Here is a 23902-nt window from a genome sequence, read left to right on the forward strand (position 1 = left end):
TTATGCGTGCACAAAGTTTGTTTTTTTAACTGAGAACAAAAATGGCCCTATCATGTTTGGCACCTTATATTACAATTTAAACTATTTCCTGAATGTTTGCTGGAAGTTATTCTGTACTTGTACTTAGACATCTTGCTTAATCAGCCATGGCATTAATGTTTTCAGGTGGATTGTTCCATAATAATTTGCCCCTCTGTATTTCACTGAGAATTCTTTGGCTGTTAATCTATGTATACGTGTATGTTGTGCACAGTTAATTTTGTATCTCAGCATAACTATTATTTTTTCTTTTATTTTTAGCATACATTGCCATACACAAAAAGAACAGAAAATTATAAATTAACTGCAATAAAAAATTGACTACAACATTAGAATAAAATTTTATATTAGATGCTGATCAGGTATATTTGTTATAATTATGTAAAGTCTTTTTTTGTGAAATAATCTTGAAAAATAGCAGGTAATGTTCCAAAGAAGGATAAAAGTGTAATGAGATCTACATGTAATGATTGAATAAAAATGTTTTGGCTTTTCATAAACTGAGAATTGTCTAAAAGAAAAAGGAAGAGCTGTCATTAGGGGCCGTAACCCATAACACCTGTTACAGCTGAGCTCACTTGATGTTACAGGTGATCAAAGTGGAAAGCTGAAGGTGGTAATTTAAATTTTTGGGACCTGTATTGGGTGAATCTTCATTTGCTATGGCTGTTTCAAAACGTAATGACAGCCCTGAAAGGGGATGGTTATATCTCTGTAGAGCAATCCTTGGAGTTTTTTTTTTTTTTTTTACACCAGCATACTTGCCCTCTTTGGGTCACAGAAGATTGCTAGCATTGAGGGTTTACCTGTACTGTGTATTTATTAATTGTGATTGAGTACTTTTAAGTTTTATAATATGTATACGCATGATCAGTTCTTGTTTTGCCAAAAAATGCTTTCCAAAATATGGGTTTTCTTATTTACGATGTCAGCTAGAGCCAAAAATTGGCACATCATGCTTGTTAGTTTCAGCCGGTGAGAAATTTGGTACATCAAGTACAAACTTGTCCAGTTTTCAATTCCAAACCTTTGTCAAATTCATGGTTGCATGATTGATGCATGCACAGCAAAACATTGACATTGTTTCATTTTCTTCAACAAAAGACCAATTTACATAACTTAAAAAAAGGGTAAGAAAATACATGTAACTTAAAAGTAATATACATTTCCTTTCTTTAAGTTCCATCATGAGGTCACATAGTATTACATCTTTCTGATTGTTGAGTGTTGGATTTACTTTTGTACATGTATCAAATTCATCCATGAATTGGCTCACAGGAGGCAATGACTATGATCGATAAGAGTGCAGTCAGACCCTTCAAAGTATTATTGTACACTGTAGCATCCCATCAACACTGTAGCCAGTTTCAAATAGTAAGTTGTTCGTAATTAAATTTTTATACCATCTGGAATATTAAGATAAAAAGAACTGCTGGTAAATGAAATTATAAGCACCACTTTATGGACAGCTCATTATTACAGACAGTTTTCTTTGTCCACAGAGAACCCAAACAGTGTATTAGCTAAGAAATAATAATTTAGATGTACATGTAGTAACACTGTATTAGCTTATAAGATAGTTATCTTGAGGTGTAACTGTCCCATCCGACTTGCTTGACAAGCAAGCATTTGACACTGGCAATGTTAACAATCTCTGATTCAAATCCCTTGTAAAACGAATCATAAAGAAACAGGAACACAGGTTCTTACATCTTATGTTATTAGCTACTAAAGCATAAATGCATCTTAGAATTATTCCATTGGCTAATACAGCATTTGAGTTCACTGTGTCCAGTCTTTGGGCCGTAGCAAAAGGGGACTGCTCTACAATGTACACTGTAGCTGTAAGCAAAGTACCAAGCTTTTTGAGAAAAATCCACTTTTCAGCATAAAACAGCCAAATCTGGCTATTTAATGCAAAATCAGGTGAAAAAGTCAGCAAAAGGCGATTTGTAGGTTTTTTGATTAAGGGATAGGTAGCATGATGGTCATGGACCGCTTGCATGTGTATATCCAACGGTGTTTATTTACTGTGCAATATCAGGGCTGTCAAAAAGGTTTTAAGTAGCAGGCTCATAATAAAATAATAGTAGGCGGCTTTGGAACTTGCACCAAAGGATTTTGTTAGAGTCTCAGTAATGTCCCAGACCTTCCATGACATTGCACCGTTCTAATGTTTCACAGATCTAATTACTGTTTAAATATGCATTCAGTGTGATTCAAACCTGGGAAAAACCTTACAGGAGTTTAAAGTTTGGAGTAAACTTTTAGTCTTCATGAAATTTTAGTTGGATCATGTTGATGAATGCAGTTGTGTAGGATATGCAGTTTCCTATTTTGATCTTCTGTCAGAATTATGAGAGAACTCTCAAATACAGATCTTATTCAAACATTATAGTTTCATTGTAATTATCATTTGTTTCTTTTCCTATAAACTTCTCATCAGGTCTACATTTTGCATGAATTTAATGTGATACATATTTGAAGCGGTTGTTGGTTTACAGTGAAGTATTTTTCACTTTGTTTTTTTTTTTATATGAAGTTGAGTTTCTCCTTAGTTGTTGGCTAAGGCAGTGTTGAAGTAGTGACATGCTAACATACTTTATTGTTCATTTCTCTTCAGAAAAGATTGATTGATCCTGAATCAAACAAAGTGCAGCTTCACAAACAAGATTTTTGAAGAACAAATGTGTATTCAAGCAAAGTATATGTCCCTGACAGTGTCAATAAAATTTATTAATGGAAAGATCTGGGTTTTTACTCCTTTGTAGCACTTTTGACTACTCATCACTTTTCTAACCTATATAGTAAAAAGATCATATAGTATAATCAGTATTTTTTCCAACTAACATATTTGCAATCAAAGTTCTCTTCTTTTATATATGGTATTGCCCTAATTTTAAAAATTTCATTATCTTATTCAGATCAAGCACAGTAACCATTGAAAAGAAAAAAAGGAAAAAAAAACCTGCTCGGTCATAGACGGCTTTAAAGTTTTGATATTAAAATTGCAATGAAAAGAACATGAATGCAGACACTAAAGTTCATTTAGCTCATGTTCAAGCTTTTTTATAAATTAGAAAGTCTTGCTGGAGAAGACATAATTTTGCTTTATCTTTTCGGTAAAAAAAGTAATAAAATAACTTCCAGGTGTCTAAGCAATTTCAAAGGACCCACAGTGTCTTATTTCTCCGCTGCATAGAGCTGTGAACAAAGGCCGTTCTTTCTAGTGACCCGGCTTTCATAAAAAATACTGTTGTCCTTCGTGATCGTGAAAGAGTGCAAAGTTGAATCCGGTAAACCGGCCAAAACGCGAGCATCGCAGGGAACGAATCCCATAGGAATAGGTGAAAAAGGATAATAAAAAGTCTAGGCTATTCTAAAAATATCCGTATATGCATTTGCAACTCATATTAAGCCGCAATTTCACTTCTTTCCACTGGAATAAACAAACGATGGATGTATTGCCGCCATTTTGAATTTGGCAATGTCACGTGGTCGCGCGTCGACCAATCAGACAATTTTCGCCGGTGAAGACTGCTGACAGAGAGCAAACTGAGCACCAGAAGTTGAGTTCACATTACCAGAAATTCGAGTTATTTCATCACGAATACCGCACTTGAATTTAGTCAAATGGAAATTTAAAAATGGCTTCTCCAACCTACAACGAAAAGTATTGGATCGAAATAAAATATTGTTTGCCAGATTACAAAACATCAGTTAAATGTTGTGCACCGACCTCTCCTGATAGATTAAGATTCAGTCAGTGTAAAAGAAAGACTGCGGACTGTGGACTGTGGACTGTGGACTGCAGACTGCGGACCAGTGGTAAAACGCAGATTGAGTGCAAAATGCAGACTGCAGACTGAGAGTAAAACGCAGGTTGGGTGCAAAATGCAGAATGAGGACTGCAAACTTTTTAAACATTTGTGCTCCTTCTTCTCCAAATAGCTAGCTACTATAAGTTACACAACTCGCTTCCTGGTCGGAGTACATTGCACGTTCGCCAGAAGTTTCAATGAGCGTCGAACAGCTAAAGTCTGCGTACTTTGATTTGCAATACTGTCAAAGAAAATTTCCTGCAGAACATCTTTCTTTGTTGTTGGAATGATTTGCTCCCTTTTTAATCGCAGTTATTCCTTCTGTACAGTATTTTGGGTCAGCAGCTTTTATTTAAGCATAAACATCATAGTGTTGTACCAATTCATGGTCACGCATATCGAAAACTTTGAAGCGTGAGGTCTCTCGGAAAAAAGGTTCAAGATAGCGGTTATGTTTTTGGGTTGTCGACGATTTTCCAGAGAAGAAAGGAATGGATTTGTGAAAGCAGATGTCAAGTAAATGATCGTTTCCATGTACTTAAGGGATTTGTTTGTCCTTTAACCCTTCCGTGACCACAGTTTATGCTCCGTCTGCATTTTACCCCCAGTCCGCAGTCCTCATTTTTTCATTTTGCACCCAGTCTGTGTTTTACCCCTGGTCCGCAGTCAGCAGTCCGCAGTCCTGAGTCTCTATTTTACACTGACCTCATTAAGATAACAGGTAATTGAACTACGAAGCGAAAGGGAGGGAGGGATTATCCACTGCACTTTCCTTACAATATTATCAAAGTACTGTCACTTACCTCGACTTCCAAACTCTGTGCCCACTTCCATCGGTGTCGCCGGGGACGAAGTAAAACTTTCTTCAGTTTTCGATACGTTAAACAAGCCCTTTGGTGGTTAATTGGGAGGCTGCAAATCAATATCGAAGAAAGGGCATTTCCACTAACAGATGTAACCTTTAACTGGGCCTGTGAATGTCCTGTAGAACACGCAGAACTACTTGTTTTCATCGTTTCTCTCCCCCAAAAAACTTTCATGTTTACTTCACCTTGGACAGCTGGGCAGCCTGGCAATGCTTGCATTTGCACGTTTCCACCGCTGTTTAAAAAACCTGTAGACTCGCAAAAGCGCCAAAGCGCGCAAATAAATTACAACCCTTTTATTTCATCCCACAATCAGTCTACTTCGACTAAATATTCGAAACGAAAGTCCTGGAACTTTAGCTTAAAAACAATGAGCACCCTCTGTCCAAATAAAACAGGAATACGATACTAAAAAATGAAATAGCTTCGGCACCGGGGGAGGGCGGGTCGGGGTACTGCCAGGATAACACCCTCCTCGATCTCCATAATACTTCAGATGATGATACTCAGCCTCATTCAATAATTTCTAAATATCAACTGTGTTATCTGGGTAACTGGGTCCGTTTATACAGAATAAAGAGATTCTATAACTTCACAGGAGTTCCAACCTCGTCCCCAGGGCGCTTTGCAAGAGTTAAGGCTTCAGGAGTAATCATCGTTTATTGCGACAGATTAAACCCTTTGATTCTTTCTAATCAAAATAAGTTCAAACAGTAAACGTGATGATCACGTATGTGTTAACTGTCTTTTTTTTTTTTTTTTTAACCAGCGGGGCTCTCCTTGTTAAGCCCAAAAGGGTGAATCAATCTATGCAAACAGACTTAGTTGTAGAGCGAAAATAAACTTTGAAACAGTGCTGTTTCGTATGGTCCGAGACGCATTGTGTCTCCGTATTAAAAATGAAGTATAAAGAATTCATTAAATACTACATAAAAAATGAGGAGTGACAATATCATTCTGATTAGAATGTATATAATATTCAAATCACATCCACTCCAAATGATCAGAAAACTATAACAATTTTTTTCCCGGCTGCCAACAGATTTTATGCCGCGTCGCGCAAAAGCTGAGAAATTCAAAGGAACTCTGTCACAAAACGAAGGACCCTTTCAAAGCAAAAAGTTGTATACATAAAGATGTTTAGCTGCTCTAATCCCAACGATAGTTAAAAATGGAAACAGTTTTGAGGAGGTCACGTAAAAACCAGTAATACACCGGAAGTACCGGGGGCACAACAAGAAGCGCTCTTCGCACGTACAAAGCAAGGGAAAGAATACTACGGCTTGCTTCTGTGAGAGTACTTAGTGGACAACTTAACAGTGCTGTTTCCTATGGTTCGAAAATTTAGGACCACACTCATCAGCTAACTTCAACGACTGCCCGTTGAAATTAAAAGCTGGCAGTACAATTTGGATGGTTGTTATTGGGGTGCGTTACATTCAAGAGATGCATTTTGTCTCCGTATTGAAAATAAACTATCTTATTAATAAATGAAATTTTAAGAATTCATTAAATACTACATAAAAAATGAGGAGTGACAATATCATTCTGATTAGAATGTATATAATATTCAAATCACATCCAAGTCAGAAAACTGTAAAAATTTATTTCCCGGCTGCCAACAGATTTTATTCCACGTCGCGCAAAAGCTGAGAAATTCAAGCGTACTCTGTCACACGATTAAGTTTGAAAGGATGCAAATTCACTTTTTTCAGTCACGTTTTTACTGCCGTCCTCGTCGAAGTTGCTTAAGCCAGGTCCCTATTGATAAGTACCCTACAGTGGTTTCTCCAGGTCGCGGACGCTAGTGAATAAACCACAGGCCAGTACAGCTAATGCATGCGCACAGCCATATCACCCATGGAATTGGCAGCCATGGACAGTTGTTTCGCCCTAATTTTTTCATATGCTACCGGAAAGGGTTTGGTAAAAAGGCAAACACGACCTCCGAGATAGCCAGCATTTCATTACATGCGAAACGCGACCTGTGAAAATATGAAACTATTTATGAGAAATATAAAGGAGATTTTAAACAATAATCTATAAATAGTCTATTAGCGGTAATCACGGTCACGTTTTACTGATAATCCCAGGCCAGACTTGAATTGTTGTATAACTTCTCATCTCTCTGCCGCACCATATTCAGTTGTATTTTGATTTTCGACCTTATCGGATAAATTTAAGCTGCCACGTCGGTAGCCATTACAGCCTTTGTCGTAACCCATTCAAGTGAGAAACGCGATGTTCTCATTATTCCCGAGCATCCCTTTTCGCAGGAATCTTCTTAGCTTTAGAACACGACAGCTTAAGCCTTTACCGCAAAACTGGATGTCGTCGCTGAAGACAGAAGTGGTGCCCTCAGAACGCGAAGACACTTTTGACGATGGAGTGCGTCCTTTCGAAGACATCCCAGAAGTTAATAGATGGAAGTTCATATACAATCTATGCACGAAGACCGAGGGCTTTACCAAATTTTTCAAAGAAACTGCGCGCCTTTTCGACGAACTTGGCCCCATTTACAAAGACGACTTTATGTTTACGCCCTTTAAGACGGTGCACGTTATAGATCCTGAAGATTTCGCGAAAGTTTACCGGGCAGAAGGAAAATATCCACGTCGGGCTATGTTAGATTTTTGGATTGAACACCGCAGGCGGAGGAATCATTTTCCAGGCATAATTATAGCGTGAGTATACCATAAATAGCTTCCAACTGAGCAGTTTGCATTGAGGTATATCCTTTGGCATTTACTTGCGTGAGCAATACTAAACAAAATGCGGCTACTCCTTTTACTTTGGCCGGTGTAAAACCTAAGCATTCTTGAATCAAGTCGCTAAACGAGTTTGCATCTTTGAAAACATGGGTTAAGGCAGTATTCCTTAGAAGCTTTTCAATTAGTATCACTTGTGATAAAATTACTTTAAAAAGTACAAAGTATCCTTTAAACAACGGATCAGTTGGACTGTCTAAATTGCCCGACACGTTTTACGAACAAATAATGTGGTATAGGTGTCTGGTTCAAGCTCTCACTGTTATGTTCAAGGGTTATCCGATCCCAATGACCTAATAATACAAATAAAACTTTTAGTATATATATAAAAAAAACTATCAGCCTATAATCTTTGTAGTAATAAGAGAAGTAGACTCAAATCAGCCGGCCCCTAAGTTACTACTTTCAAGCACAAATCTTTCTCTTATATTGCACGCTGAATTTGGAATATTCTATACCTCCTCATGTTAATTGGGGAGGCCTACTATCTCACGAATTTCGTTGCCACATTCAAAGAACTTAACCTGAACCAGAACAAATATCGCAGCAATCTCTGCTCTAAATAGTTTTCCTTACTGTGAAATGGATAAATAGTCAGTTTTTTTCATTTTCAGCCCCCCTTTGTATTATTACTATGAAAACACGTACATTCAGTTTGTAATTTTTGTTGATTTGTCACAGGTGCTAACTAGTCCAAATAACTATAAAGAATGTTTCCGAACCCCGAATGCTTTGTGGGGCGCCTAAGAAAGCCAGCTGCGTTGGCCAACACTGTGGAAATCGCCAAGGCATTTTACCGAAATACATTATACATAAATTGCTGGTCAATTAATTCTTTTGGAATTTTCTTGTCAGGGATGGAGAGGAATGGCACAGAATGCGTCAAACTATTGGTCTTAAAATAATGCGCCCCAAAATTGTTGAGGAAAACATGAATAACTTTAATGCTGTGAGCAAGGATGCTGTGGCAAGGTTTATCAAACTAAAGGAAACTAGTCAGGAGGAAGGTCACATTCCTGACTTAGAAAAGGAAATGAAACGGTGGGCTTTAGAAGGTAAGCTTAAATCTTTGTCAGCTTTGTACCTTCTCTCCCAAGTGCGCACGAGAGTTAATTCCCTGTCTGTACAGGTTAAAGCTAAGAAAACCTAAAAACTAATTAATTTTTTTTTGGCAATTTAACAACTCTACAGTTGACCTCCTTAGTTGTGGCGCTGACAAGATTCCGGCCACAAGGGTCGAGCATACAGTGTATCCAGTTATTCTATAAGAGACTCATTTGTTAGGTAATTGCAGTCCCATGTTGTCCCTAATGTTGAAGAGTTCCTTATCGCGTGAGAAAATCAACCTCACCTCTCATTTCGGTAGTGGGAACAATTATATAATTCATTATCTGCAAGTTGTGCGTAAAATTGAGAGAGTGTAGGTACATATGTAAATGTCGTGACACAGAAATGACAGAACGGAGAGTTAGCTCAAAAGAGAGGTGCTAACAGATAACCAAGCCACTGAATGCACAAAGTTTCGGCAAGAAAATAATATGAAGAACGGCCCGCACTGGCTTAAGAGTCCTTACCAAAAGTGGTGCAGCAATTCATCGCGTTCAAATGATAGAAATGTACTCTGTAGACTCCCGTACACTGTTAACTCTCTTTATCAATATTATTCGTGATTGCAGGCATTGCTACATTGGTATTTAATACTCGTCTTGGATTGTATGAAGATCGGCCACCTCAAGTTGCACTGAAATTTACAGAAGAGGTTAACAACTTCTTCGAACTTTCCCATACGCTTTTATTCAATCCCTTTAGCAGAATTGCTCGCCAGTATTTTGACACACCAACTTTTAAAAAGTTTCTTGAGAATGCCGATGCCTTAATGGAAACCGGAGAGGGTATTGTTGACAAGACGACGAGGGAACTGAAAGAAATGACAAAGAATGGAATTGATCTGGGCGACGCCCAAGGTTTGTGAACATACAAAGGGTCACTTATTTCTTTTTAGAAAAAAGAATGTGTGACAGGTACTAGATCTAAAGTTAAGTAGTGCTTCCCCTACCTCAAAGTTTGTTAAACTCAAAGGCTGACATCGCAAGATAATTTAGCAGTTTGATTAACCCTCTGTTGTACAATGGAGGGAAGTGGACAGCTCACCTCTCCCGATGTTTTCTTTTCGTTGATTTCGAAACAAGATTGAGCCAAAATATCTTATCTTAAGTCAAAGCTCATTTTCTCAAACACATTTTGGCAAAATTTGGTGAGAATTTGTTCCTGTGGATTCGAAATATGACGCCATGAATTCGGCCATGAGTTCAAGCCAGTTTTAGGCAACATTTTTACATTGTTTCGTAGGAAAAAGAAAAGCTTAAACAGCAAAATGAACAATCAAGACAAACGTTTGCATTTTTCCCCTAAGAATGCAAATTGACAATGCATTACACTGCATTACAGTGAAAACTTATAAGACAGCGTAACTTTTAATTTACTCCCTGTTAACAGACGTGAAATATATAGCATCTTTTTAACTTATTTGATAATTATTTTATGCAGTTGTTCCACTTTTGACATATTTACTGATGAAGGAAGGTCTCACCCCTGAGGAGGTTAACGTGCACGCCATTGATTTTGTCGGTGCTGGAGTTGACACGGTAAGGTATCTCTCAAGTCACACATCACTGCTAAAAAAAATGATGAGTGAATTGAAGTAAAAAGACAACCTTGGATATTAATGTAAAAATAGAGGCGCTGAAAAATGTATCTATTGAACATAAAGGGATTAAGTGTTTATTCTCGGTTTAGTTTCTCTTATCCTGAATGATCGATCGGTTTTAATTTTACCAAAACTACAAATACTATGCTGGAGCATCAAAAACCCTTTCTCTTTCTCAAACCCCAGGTGCGGCTTATTCGCCACTATTTTGGGTACTTTCTCAAATTTAACTACTATACTTGGTTGAAGTTTGTAAGTTAACAAAACAATCAAAAGTTTTTTTTCTTCTTCTTCTCAAAATGATGCAGACTTCATTCGCTACTGTATGGTGGTTGTATAATTTAGCGCGATTTCCTCACGTTCAACAAAAGCTCTACCAGGAGATAGAAAGTGTCATAGGGATAGATGATGACGTCACACCCAAACATCTCACCAAACTACACTATCTGAAGGCGAGTCTGAAGGAATCCATGAGGTATTGTAAAACCACATCTGATATTTTTACTGCAATAGACGGCTACAATTACATGTACTGTAGTCAGTACCTTATCCAGATGAAAAGAGCAAGCTGTGCGCTCGTGACATTAAGTTCTTTTTTTTTTCTCTTTTCCATTTTGCAGGATTTAACCTCCTCCAAAGTTTTATAATATCAATTTCCTAGCTCATCCGGGCTCTGTAAATCTAGGTGGGATGTTTTTCCACAGAAATTCTTTAAAACGCAGTTGAAATTCTTCGTGATACATGTTTGAGTATTTTTGCTATCTTTTTTGAATAAATCATTCAGTTATTTCGTCTTTGCGTTGCATGAGAAATCTCTCGCCATGGTATAACACCATGGTATCATACCATCATACCATTATTATCATACCATAATTATCATAGTGTTCATGATACCATGGTATTATATCACATTTGCCTGTTTTTGTATCCAATGTTTAGGCTGACCCCAAGTATAACATCCCTTACAAGAATTGTGGATCAAGATGTTGATTTATCTGGTTACCATGTTCCATCAAACGTAAGTAGCAGGTCTTCAGTTTTGATCCAAGGTGGTGCAATGTTGTTATAAAACTAGTGAGTGGCAAGGTCTTTCTCCGTATGTTTCTCTTATTGCGTCAAAACCATTTTTTTCCTTGATGTGTTGATCCCACTAATTTCTTTCAAACAGTGATGCAAAGTATCTTCAATTAATTAATTGACATATACATAGATTTCAAGGGCTCTTATTGATGCGGCACAGGTCGAAATGATAGTTAGGGACATGGATTATAACATAAAGCTAGAAACTGAGTTCGATTCATCGGTTTTATATGAAAGCTGATTTCGAAGTATAACACCCAATAGTGATGGAATCGCTTATTGAAGAACACCAGCTTGAGTTTTTGCTACCCCAAAATCAAATCAATTCAAATCCTTTATTTAGACAAGTAACAACCAGGAGCACCAAAGTGCTCGTTAAAAAGTGTACGTGTGTGCAATTAAAGAAAAAATGTAAAAGCATACTAGTAACCTATACATTAGTACTATTAAAATACTAACTCCCCCAGTGAATCAAGGCTCGAACATGTTTGATTCCAATTAAACCGTATATCTCTGGGGTGTTGCAGGAGAATTCCCGAAAATAACATATAGGTTGAGACATTTTGCGACTAAATAACTGTTAAGTCATAGTCAAGTGCTTATATGATTATATTATTTTTTTATAACTTGAACCTTTCTAGAGATTTTAAGTACATCTAACGATCAAATAGAGTTGCCCCAGTTTTATTTTCAATTTACCTGCATGTCCTTGGGCACGCATCCCAGGACAATATCCGAAAACAATTCATTCTAGTGCAAGACCCTTGTTGCCCTACACCCGATCGATGAAGCCTTGTTATTGATGTGCAGGATTAATAGATGTATAAAACAAAGTGCTGAAACGGTTAAGTTCTCATTGTTATCTTAAAATAATTCTGGCAGACTCTCGTACAGATGGAATTTTATGCCACTACTCGCTCGGACAAGTACTTTAAAGACCCTTTGGAGTTCAAACCAGAGCGTTGGATTAGAGAAAGTAAAGACGTTCACTCCTTTTCTCATCTACAGTTTGGATTTGGGCCTCGAATGTGCGTTGGTAAGAAAAGAAGAAAAAAAACACTATAACGAAGTAGCCTGCGCTGATCATGCCCTCTTAAAAAATTTGAAACGCATGACTGCAGATTGATAATGACACTGATCGTCATAATGTAATTTCTCTGGTAACCCAACTATGGCCTCCCACTCAGAGGTTCTTAGGGGTTCGTCAAGCGTTACAAACCCAGCCTAAGAACCTCCGCGTGGGAGGCTACAAGCATTAGGGCGTAATTATAAATGATAACTGATTTGCTGTATGTCGTCTTAATCATATCATATGGCTGGCTTACTACAAAGAAGTACTGAGTGTTTTCTTTCCAACAAATACGGCCAGGGAACGTTTGAACAAGCAATCATAATACCAATATTAAAATACATGAATGCGAATGTTACATGTGATTCCAATGAATAAAATCTAGCTGCACCAATTGTACATTTTTTTCACGGCAGGTCGACGTGTAGCTGAATTGGAGATGTACGTGTTTATGTGCCAGGTTAGTAATACTTAATAGTACCCATAATCGACTGGTTTTGTAGTTGCTTTGGCTTCCATTGCTATTCCATTTTTTAGTGTCCTCTCTCCTACAACGCTCAGCCATAAGGAAACCACATTTGGACTTTGCTTTTACCTTTGTAACGTTTTTTTAAATCCTACAATATGGAAATAAATCATGGTTGGAATTTGCTTGAGTAGCTTTCAAGTTATATTTTTTTGTCAGATACCCTAACTCGTATACGGTTTAAAAATAAGGAGCTCATTTTCTCTTGATAAAACCTTAACAGAACAGAACACTTAGCACTGGGTCTAGGGTTACTTATTCTTTCAACTGCGTCCTAGAAGGCTACACAATGGAAAGTAAGTATATCAAAGACTTCTCGCTTAAGTAATTTTTTTGTATCTTAACACTTCTTTAATAATCTCTGTTGCAGTTACTTCAGAGGTTTCGCTTGGAGTATCATCATGAGCCACTGGATTTGCTCCAGAGGCTGACCACTGTTCCTGATAAACCGGTTAAAATCAAGTTTGTCGACCGTCTGTGAGCGTCAATGAGCTACTATATTAATTATACTATATTATATATTATTTTCAGTTTTTGTTCACGTTAAAGGCTTTAGTCTTAATAAGAGATATTTTTTTCCATGAAATGTACTTTTTGTTAAATTTTACATTTATTCAAAGAAATGCAATTAAAATTCACAGAAATTATTATAGTAGTCATTCATCTTCATGAGACGAGAGTAAAAACTATTTTGACCGACTATGATAAAGATCAATAAAAATTGTTTAACCATAGAACTTTTGTTAGTGTTAAATATCAATCTTGTCAAAAAGTGTAGCGTATTAGCTCGTATTAGTATATATATCATAGCTTGTAAGGAATCCTACAATTCAGTCTTCTGACTGCAAAAGGGACAATAAACCAGTGATTTGATTTGATTTACCCATTACTATTCCCGTCACATGAAAAATCATCCTTTACAATAGTTGGGAATAATAAGCAACTACTTGGCAGGAGTTTTTCAAACCAGTTTTACAACTTTTTAGATACCTTTCTTAAAGGTATGTGATTCTGACTATTTTCTGTTCGTGAATTTTTTTTTTAGTCGTATATGAATAGATAAATGAAGCTTAAATTTACTTCTTTTAGAGAGTGCAAAGTATGTTTTGTTTAACTGACCCAACTGGCCGAAGAAGAATTCTAAGAGTTCAAATTTAAGTTATTTCACTATACTAAACTTCTTGTCTCAAAATGTGTATTTTATTATAGTGTGTTGTATGGTTGTATTCTAAGTGGGAGGAAAGAAACTCATGGGTGTGACGATTGTGTCGTTTCCTGGATATAAAGGATTCCTCCATGGTTTTAAATTTTCGAGTTTTTTGTCATAGAAGCAACTTTTTTTCAGTCTTGTTTGGATCTTTGCCACAAGGGCACAAAATTTTAAAAACAAACACCATGTGCTATGTACAGCTGTTGCTTTCACAAGGCACGTGTTTACTGTTGTCACACTATTGCAAAATCTTTGAATTAATATCAAACTGTTTCTCCAATTATAAACAATTTTTCTTGGTGATTTTAAAAACCATGCCCATGACTATTGTCAGCTAATTGGGCAAGTCCGTTTCTTGACAAAGAATAAAAATTGAAAAAAAACTGATCGCATCACTCAGTCTTTAATTTGTTCCTTTTGAGTCATTTAGCTGTACATTCATATTGTTTGGATCAATATTTCACTATTTAATATAACAAGGGCAACATATGGAGTGATGAATGGTTGGCAAACAAAAACTCAATTCATTTAAAGATCGCTCTTTGTGCGGATTAAATATTCAAAGATTTTTCCATCCAGATTTTAAAAGGACTTGGATGGATTTCGTTATGCTTCTACTTCGAAAATGCATCAATTTTGTTTGCCATTAGCTCCAAGAACGTATTAAACACCTCGCAAAGAATCCCAAAAAACAGCGTTGTTCAACAGTTTAAATTAGTCAACGTGTTTGAGTTTGTTTTCTCTTAACAATAGATCCCTTTGAAACCCTCGAACAAAGCTTAATCGAAATAAGCACGAGTTAATTGTCATACTGACTGTTTATTCATTAGCCAGTTCATTTAATGGCCTAAGGCGTTCAATTTAGTCGGAATCAATTTGCATAACATGAAGCTTTGACGGTTAAAATTTGTCCTTGTCTACAACTAAAGTGTCATCCACTGACATCTAGAAAATAAGAGGCAATTTTCACAAAGATAACCTACATGAAATCTTCATTTTTTATTCAGCAAGATCTGATTATGCTACTCAACTGGATGTACCCAAAGCTCGTAATTGTAACATTTTTGCTGAGCTCTTTGGGGATGAAACACATTGCAGCAGAACACAAAGGTAAGAAGTTTCCTGTCGCTTCAAAATTAAAAATCAAAACCCGAGGCTGAAACGGCTTATTACCCCTTTCATTGGAAACATTTCGTCTGTCCCTTCTAACCTGCAAAAGCGAAGCCAAAAAATTGTAAGTTTTTTGAGAATAACTTACAGCCTTCTTTTAATTTGAATGACGCGTTTAAACTGAGAGCTCTTTCAAGAGGAACGTGTGTCAAGTTTGACTGAGGAAGCAAACAGAGTTTTGCACTGGTAACACGCTGATCGTTTTCAAAGCCCACGGTACCTGTCCTTAAAGAACGTCTTCGCAAGCACCTCTTACAAATCAGCTGGTTGTTTAACGTTTGTATTAGAGACTGGTACAAGACAGCATAACTTTCCTTTAAGCCACAGTTTCGCACCAAAAGCGAGCAGAAAAACAAACGATCTGTGTAATTTTCATAGGGTGTGCATAAATTATCAAATATCTGCAGAGCAAGAGAGAAAGTATCAAAAAGAACGAATATCTCACATTAATGTTTATTAAAAATCCAACAAAATAATCGTTAAATTTGTTCTTAAGTAAGTAGCCAACTCTTAGTTTCTGCTAAACTTGCGAAACAATTCAAAAAGTGAGTAAATAGCCCTTTCAATTTACTCAAACCAAAGGCAAATCCTAACTACGATTTTGAGTTGTCTCAAAAATACCTTTTTCTTTATAGTCAGCGGGAATCTTCGCAGTTGGCTTAAAAATTCTGACTGCGATGATCTTGAACACAAACTAACAAAAACCACTACAAAGTAGTGTTTGTTAATAATTTTATAAATTAATCTTAATGACAGCGCAGGTATCTTGCTCTTTAGTGCGAATCTTGGTTATCACGTGCTGCGGGCCCCCAACTGGTCGATGTTATTGATCAATTAGTGTTAATAAATTATTACTGGGCGTATTTCACTTGCAGCATTTAGGGATATTAGGACTGAGCGTTGCTTGGCTGTATAATTTTTCTTATCATCCGAATGCTGAATCCAATAATTGTTTCATTATTCATCCAAAATATTTACATCTTCATCAAAAGATACTTACTGGTCTTGATCTAAGTCAGGTTCCTGTATTCATGACTGATCTAGTCCTCGGCAGTTCCGGAGGATACAGTCAAATTCAACTCTTTTGTAGCCAGACAAGGTAACAAAATACATCAGTATTTTTTCCAACTCATTTGTTTCAGCAGATTGTCACTTCGTCTTAACAGCCGACAGCGGAACAATTCACACTCCAAATTTTCCAGAGAAACACCCCAACGATATCACATGCATCTGGAACATAAAAGTTCAACCTGGACACTTCATTTTACTTTCCTTTCACGTCTTTGATCTGGAAAGTTATAGGGGAAAATGCATTGATCTTGTGGAGGTTAAGGATGGAGGTAGACAAACAGACGAACTTCTCGGTGAGTATGCAGGTTATACGCTGGGGGCAGGTGTCTCTTGACTGCAGCAATTATCGGACAGCACCAAGCAGCTAGCGCTAGGAGTAATTAAGAATACGTATCGGTGTATCTTTATGGTACATGTACAGTTAAAGGTGAGACATTTATACGTTTTGGACCAATACAACTGTCCTTCACTCAATCTCGCAAAAACACCTTCTATATTTTGTTTGTTTTTGCATGAAAACTATTTTTCAGCAAAAACCGCAGCCCCTTATGGCGCGGTGATTTTGGTTACAATTTTGATCAATAAGACACAAAACAGACACCACATAACAGCTGATGATTATTCCCAAATCTGTGTTTTTTAAGAGTATTGCTATCGTCTTAACTGTTTCGATTTTCATTGTATTAAAGGTAAGATTCGTGTCTTCATTACATGCAGGTGCTTTCTGTAACATTAATCAGCCGCTAAACGTTATCACTTCCAGTAAAAATGAATTGAGGCTTTGGTTTTATTCTGACAAGACTGACGCTTACCAGGGATTCAATGCTTCATACACAAGCCAATGGGAGCAAGGTACTAGCGACCAAAATCATGATACGAAAAGAATACAGGAATTTGCAAACCCTAGACGTAATGTTTTTCTACAAGCTACTGATGTGGTTTACCCGGCCTAAAGTGATAAACTAGCTGATAAACAGACAGAAACCCGAAATTCGCAGAGAGTTTCTCCAACTTGAGTTGAGCTGACAGCAGCGTATTATCCGGTGAACAGTCATTGTTTAACCGGATTTAAATACTGAGCAGTAAAAGCAATGACAAATTAACCAGAAAAAAAATTTAGGTTTTAATAGGATGCAAAAATACGGGGAGTCAATTTGTATGTTGGTTGAAATAATTGAAAGTCACCTTCCATTACCAAGTATCCTTTGCTTTATTAACAGGTTGTGGAGATTTTTTGTCAAAAAGTTCTGGAATGATTTCATCTCCTCGATTTCCCGATTATCCATATCCAAATTCCATACAGTGTGACTGGACCATTATTGTACCACGTGGTAAATTCATTCGTCTCGCTTTTTCTACGTTTGAGGTCGAATTTGATTGCAACGACAAATGTTGGTGTGTAGATCGCTTGGAATTGTGGGATGGACCCGAATTCAATGAGACCAAGATAGGGAGGTAAGAGGCAAGCTTGTTCCCAGGGTCCTTTAACCCTAACCCTTATGGGTTACTTGGCAGATTGTTCGAAATGAACAACCCTCCACCCCGCCAAGTTAAAATTACATGACGTCATTGCAACTGACCAATAGAGAATCGTCCTTTAGGCAACCACGCAACATGACACAGAACCGATAATAGATAATAGATAATAATAATAATAATAATAATAATAATAATTAAAACTTTTAGAGCGCTTATCCAATCCTGCTCTAAGCGTTTTGCACAACATTCCAAACAATTTTTTATAGGAAGAGGGTCATGTGTGGGGGATTCGCTCTCTTCCCTCATTCTCTCCCATAAGAATAAAGCAGCTGTCCATGGCTTCTTCTGTCGAGATGATGAAGTGGCTACGCAGCATGCGTTAAGGTGGATTTCTACTGTCGCGTTAGTTTCTCTTGCATACACACGTAACTTTTACGAGCGTAAAAACAGAGGCAACGTATGAAAGGTCGTGCGTAAACGTAAGAGTTGCACCTCGCTCAACTTTCACGTTTACTATTTACACACGTAAAATTTACGTGGGTACGCACGACAAAGTTATACCCAAAAGTGGAAATCCACCCGAAGTTACTGCGGTTCACACGGAGGTTTTATCGATTAATGAGAGCCTTTTATTTTCCTCTTCAGTTTATGTAGGTCTGCTTTTCCACTGATTATGTCAAAAAGCAATCGGATAAGACTGAGGTTTATAACAAACGCAGAAGGACGCTTTAAAGGTTTCTCGCTGTCATTCACCACCTCTATCACTCCAGGTGTGTGAAACACTTTTTGTATTATATTTACTATACTGTGGACCTCTTGCGCTCAAAATGTACTTGGTACTATATAAGTATATATCTTAAGACTATTGGTGTAAGCAATTACCTAAAGAAAGCGGACACTTGTCTCTGATCCAAGAGTGTCCGTCTCAGGCCGCCTTGACATCAATGCCAACATGTACATTTGCGTTTTTCGTCCACCCACACGAAAAACGATAAACCGGTTTATTAAAAAAGCGACACTCTGGGAATCCTTATCTTATAAACCTGCGTTTTTTATCCCCGAAAAAGAGCCGTTTATGTAAGAATAGAGAACAGGATAAAAACAGAGACAACCATCTCCGTTTTCAAACAGTTTACATGAATATCCTGATGCATACGGGCGGGGTCTCAGTGTTTGAAGTAATAACCCTGGATTAGAGTGTCCGGCCGTAAAGTATATATCATCCAAGTATCCTTGAGGAATTTGACTGAATCCGCTTATATATATTAGGTTTCGGAGGTTTTAAAGAACGGTCATGTGACTTGTTTCAAGAGCAATTCATATTTGTATTTTCAGATTGTGGTGGCGATATTTCAGGATTGAGTGGAATAATTACATCTCCTAATTATCCCGAGTCATTTCCCGCGTTTACCGATTGCATCTGGCGTATTAAAGTGCCAGCTGACCGATACATATCGTTTAGATTTGAGGAATTCAAAGCCATCGACGGAACCAACCCCGAATGTTCAGCTGACTCTGTTGAAGTGAGGGAGGGCTACTCGAAAAAGGCTCAGGTTATAGGTAATTAATGCTACTATAAATGATTTTAAGGATATATATTATAAATAAACAAAAATTAATGTAGCTGTCGTGGAACATTTTTATCTGACATTCATAGGCTTGAGAAGCATAGTTTACAAATGAATATTTAATTTGTTTGTCTGTTTGTTTTTTATCCTACGCAAGGTTTGTTGCAACAACCGCTACAAACAAAAGTGGTTGAAAAATATTGAAATTGCCACGGAAACAAATAAACAAATCCACCGCTATAACACCACAGAGAAGACTAGGTTTAACAATAAAATAACATGACCTCATGCAATTTCTAGTTGTCATTTTTAACATACACGTAAGTAAACCAGGAACTGAATGACGTGTAGGATAAAAGATTTCTCAGCCATTAAATCTTTTTTTTTTCAGGACGTTATTGCCTCCAGAGCATTCCTCCTGTTATAGTAAGCAGGGGCCATGAATTGTATATACACTTCAGAGCAAGAAGCAAAGCTAAAAGTAATTTAACCAGACGATTCAAAGGAAACTTTCTGTCTCATACAACAGGTACAGACATGCATTATCAGAATGGTGATTTTTTTTTTCATCCGACTACCACCACCACTACCATTACCAATATCACCGCAACCACTTCAATCTACTACCAAACAGTTTTTGTTTTCTTATTATTGCACCTTTATTTCCCCTCAGCATGTAATGAATCTATTGGTCTTCAGGACGGAAGGGTGAAAAATTCTCAGCTTTCTGCCTCCTCGTACTACACTCTAAAACTCGGCCATGGACAGTTGTATTTGTATCCTCAGTATGGACGAACAGAAGGTTTATATTTTTGGTGTAGTCAGGTGAGAGGCCACCACCTTCACTTTCCAAATACATATGGTTTATTTAGACACGGTAAAATCATAAGTTTAAAAAAGGTAAAGCAAGGTAAAATAATAAAAAGACAATAACCTTAGATACATAAGTAACTGGTTTACACGATTGCCGTATGGCAAACTGACCGAAAATCAAAAAGCTTACCGGTTTTTATTCATTGAGCGAGTTTATGCTTCGTCTATTTTTCGATAAGTCCGTTCCAGATCTTGGCACCCGGCTATAAGAGAAACTTCCCTTCAAGTAATCAGTACCTATTTTTGGAAGAGAAAGCTTGAAATCAGCGTTTCTTAAATTACACAAAGTGTGGCAGGATATAAAGAGATTCTGCAGGTGTAAAAGGCACGCCCATCGAGGGCCTCAAACACAGTTAACATACATTGCTTTCTGTTTTTTGTGACGCACTCCAAGGGCCGTCCAGTACTATGTTGTTGTTATGAATAGTGTCTTGTCAATACAAACGCTGTCAAAACTAAAAAAAGATATGTAATTTGTTTATCTCGTTTCCGTTTTTTGCAGCTGCAACAGTCAAAGAACACTGTCAGAGAATACTTTCAAATCGACCTCCTGAACTTGACGGAAGTGACAGCCATTGCTACACAAGTACGTAGTAATGAAAATGACATAAAACTACATTTCTAATAGTTAATGAATACATTTCTTTAGGAAGTGTGAACAAGTCTAATAACTCTATTCAAATACCTCTCTCATCCCCTAGTGAGGGCTACACTTCCTTAAAATTTGTTTCTGAATGTTATTTCGAGTGTGATGGAGGCTTTTCACACCAAAAGCATGCTATGTCAGCCTCAAACTCACTGCGACAAAAGGGTTCATGTAATGGCAATCAGGTCCCCTATCACTGCACGTGAATTGAGAAAGGTGAGGGCTCACAGTCTATTATTTAAAATGTCATCCTTTCTTACTATTACTTTTACTACTATTTCTTCTTATTACTACTTATAATCTTCCGTATCATTCGTAGTGACTTGACGTCTTTAATAATGCCATATCAATATCTAGGCTTAGACGAAACAGTCATTGATGTCGAATGAAGTGAAGAAAGGGAGTCCCTTTCTCCCCTCTTTTAGGGTCACCACTTACAGGGCTCAAGTTACTGGGGATACGTGTCAAGTTATGAAGTTCAGTTCAATTACAACAGAAACCAATGGTTCGCATACAATGCTGAAAACAGTAGCAGACTGGGATTTACTGTAAGTTGGTTATTTCATATTTCTTTGGCTTTCTTTCTTACGCATGCCTTAACATTTGAGAAGGACATTCAATTTAAGGACGTGCACTTCTCAAGTAAAGAATATGCCTCTTCTCAGAGTCTCTTCTAAAAACCTTCACTAAGCGCAGACCTTAATAGTTGAAATTTATACTCAGTATCAGACCAGTGTGGCACCTTTTTGTGGGCCGCCGGGGCAGATGGCTTTATGGCTTAAAAGGAGAGTGTCTCCTAGGGAACTGAAATTTACCAGAATCCTGCTCAGGTGCGAGCAATTTTGATAAACAAGACAGAAGTACTCATAAGTGGTTTGATCATAGCCTGTCCGACACTGACTGACAGCCTGGCTAATTTGATCAAGGTGTTAAAAGAGCTTTTTTCTCATTTTAATTAACAATACTTACCTATCTTCAATATCAGGAATTTAAGGGGAACACAGACGTCGAAGGAATAGTTATAAACGCTTTCAAGTCTCCCATTTTGGCCAAAAGGATTCGAATTGTCCCGACTGGTTACCAAAGCAACCCAGTCCAACTCATGTGTCTACGGGCTGAACTATATGGCTGTACGTATGATCTAGGTAAGGTAATAAAGCAATACTCCATCTGGCGATCAGTTCAACTGAATAAACAGCAAATATTAAAAGTCAGGTTTCTTTCGTGGAATATTATCAAAGAATGAGAATTGGTGTACCTTTTGAATGCTTAAATATAATTTTCCAGTATTTTTATTTTTTAGGATGTGGGAGTGTCTCGTCGTTGGACAAACCGGGTAAAATAACTGTCCGCGGATCAGATAAAAAACATAAAATCTGCCGTTGGTTAGCTACACCCAGATCTCCAGCCGTATCCAATAACATCATTTCCTTTCATTTTACCTACTTTGATGTTCCATGTCGCCATGGTCACGTGATACTAAATGCCAGAAATAGAGGCAAAAAGATGACGTTTTGCGGTGCTGATCCTCCACCAGTCACCAGTCTTCCAGCGTCGAGTCAGATAACTGTAGAAGTTAAACTTGACAAAGGCTCTAATGTTTGGGGAATTGACCTCAACTACAAGACTGATTTTTTAGGTAATTTAAGAACTGATAACTCACAAAATACCGTGATATTTTCCAAGTGCATGCATGATTTTATCATCGTCAACTGAGTTCACTAATTCTCTATTATTATTATTATTATTATTATTATTATTATTACTATTATTATTATTATTATTTATAAGTAATCCATGAAACCATCAGATTTTATCCAAAATAGGCATACAAACAAAATTTATTTATTTTAGTATGTATTTATTTATTTATACATTAATTTTGCAGGCTGTGGTAGAGTCTTGGATGTGTCCAAAAGCGGTACTTTGTCGTCACCAGGTTACCCTCTGTCATATGGACACAACCAACACTGCACGTGGATCCTCAATGCTCATCCGGGATCTAAGCTAACTGTATCGTTTATGGAATTTAATCTGCAAGCCTCAAATGGTACACATTGCGCTGATTTTGTCCAGATTCTAGATGGCTCAAAAGGTAAGCAATGATTTGACTCAGACTGGAGTATTTTTACTGTGTAGTTGTAAGGAGAGAAGAGATTCTCAATACTACCTGCTAAACTATAGAGGTGTTTCTCTGGATAGCCGAAAGCTGCAGAGGGTGCTCCTTGAATCTTGTGGTGAAATCTGCTCATCCAGTTAAATTCTAACCTGCTAATTTTTTATGATGGCTCAGGAGGAATTCTTGTTTAGTTATGTGATGTTTGGTTTGCAGATTCTTCAGCGGACTTGGGAACGTTTTGTGGCGATTCTGTCCCCGGACAGGTGACCTCATCTTTCAATAAAATGCGCATTACATTCCACAGTGATAACACAAGTGCAGCAAAAGGGTTTTTGCTCTGGTACGGTGTTGTCTCACCCAAACAATACAGCGAATTGCCTACTCCACAAGATGGTGAGTAGGGCGTTTTTGTTTAATACTTTACCTTTGCTACAACTGTAATACAATGTATGCATCTTTGTTAAGCTGACCCCATCCTTAGTGGACACCCTGAATTAACCGGACTCAAGCACCAATAATCACTGTACTGCGCACCCATATTTCCTGTAAAAAGAACCTCAGTTCAACAGATGGTTCCCATTAGGTAACGTACACTTCATGTTGCCCTCTGCCTCCAAACCTGAAAGTTCCAATAAACATTAACAGTAGGATTTAACATATCGTTTTATCTCATAGAGCAAACACAGATGACACAACATCAAAGAAAGACCAATCGCCCGTTGTCACCAACCACAGCATATCTGGAAAGTCGAAGTACTGCGTCTACTATCGGCGTTATGACCTCTTTATTTAGTCACGTTATTTTATTGGCTGTTTTAACTCGATTTCCCCTGTTTATGTGAATAAGTTTTAAAAACTGGCATTTTTCTGAGACAAATTAGAGTATTCCT

At 37.4% G+C, this 23902-nt stretch overlaps 2 protein-coding genes across 2 annotated transcripts; both read left to right on the top strand.

The window, feature by feature from the left end:
* Positions 1-7054: 7054 nt before the first annotated feature.
* Positions 7055-13656, top strand: LOC140922596 (cytochrome P450 10-like). The gene is made up of 9 exons (XM_073372570.1): positions 7055-7350; positions 8350-8549; positions 9171-9458; positions 10042-10139; positions 10510-10676; positions 11141-11219; positions 12164-12317; positions 12767-12810; positions 13247-13656. Exons 1-9 carry the CDS (start codon positions 7055-7057, stop codon positions 13355-13357), a joined length of 1437 nt encoding a protein of 478 aa, XP_073228671.1. The 3' UTR covers positions 13358-13656.
* A 1337-nt stretch (positions 13657-14993) lies between these two features.
* Positions 14994-23865, top strand: LOC140923083 (cubilin-like). The gene is made up of 15 exons (XM_073373147.1): positions 14994-15196; positions 16399-16620; positions 17045-17179; positions 17548-17782; positions 18452-18576; positions 19142-19366; positions 19766-19903; positions 20048-20199; positions 20750-20833; positions 21319-21441; positions 21879-22038; positions 22197-22532; positions 22782-22988; positions 23226-23405; positions 23688-23865. Exons 1-15 carry the CDS (start codon positions 15070-15072, stop codon positions 23852-23854), a joined length of 2616 nt encoding a protein of 871 aa, XP_073229248.1. The 5' UTR covers positions 14994-15069; the 3' UTR covers positions 23855-23865.
* The last annotated feature ends 37 nt before the right edge of the window (positions 23866-23902 follow it).

This window comes from Porites lutea, chromosome 13, assembly GCF_958299795.1.
Source record: "Porites lutea chromosome 13, jaPorLute2.1, whole genome shotgun sequence".
Lineage (NCBI taxonomy): Eukaryota > Metazoa > Cnidaria > Anthozoa > Scleractinia > Poritidae > Porites > Porites lutea.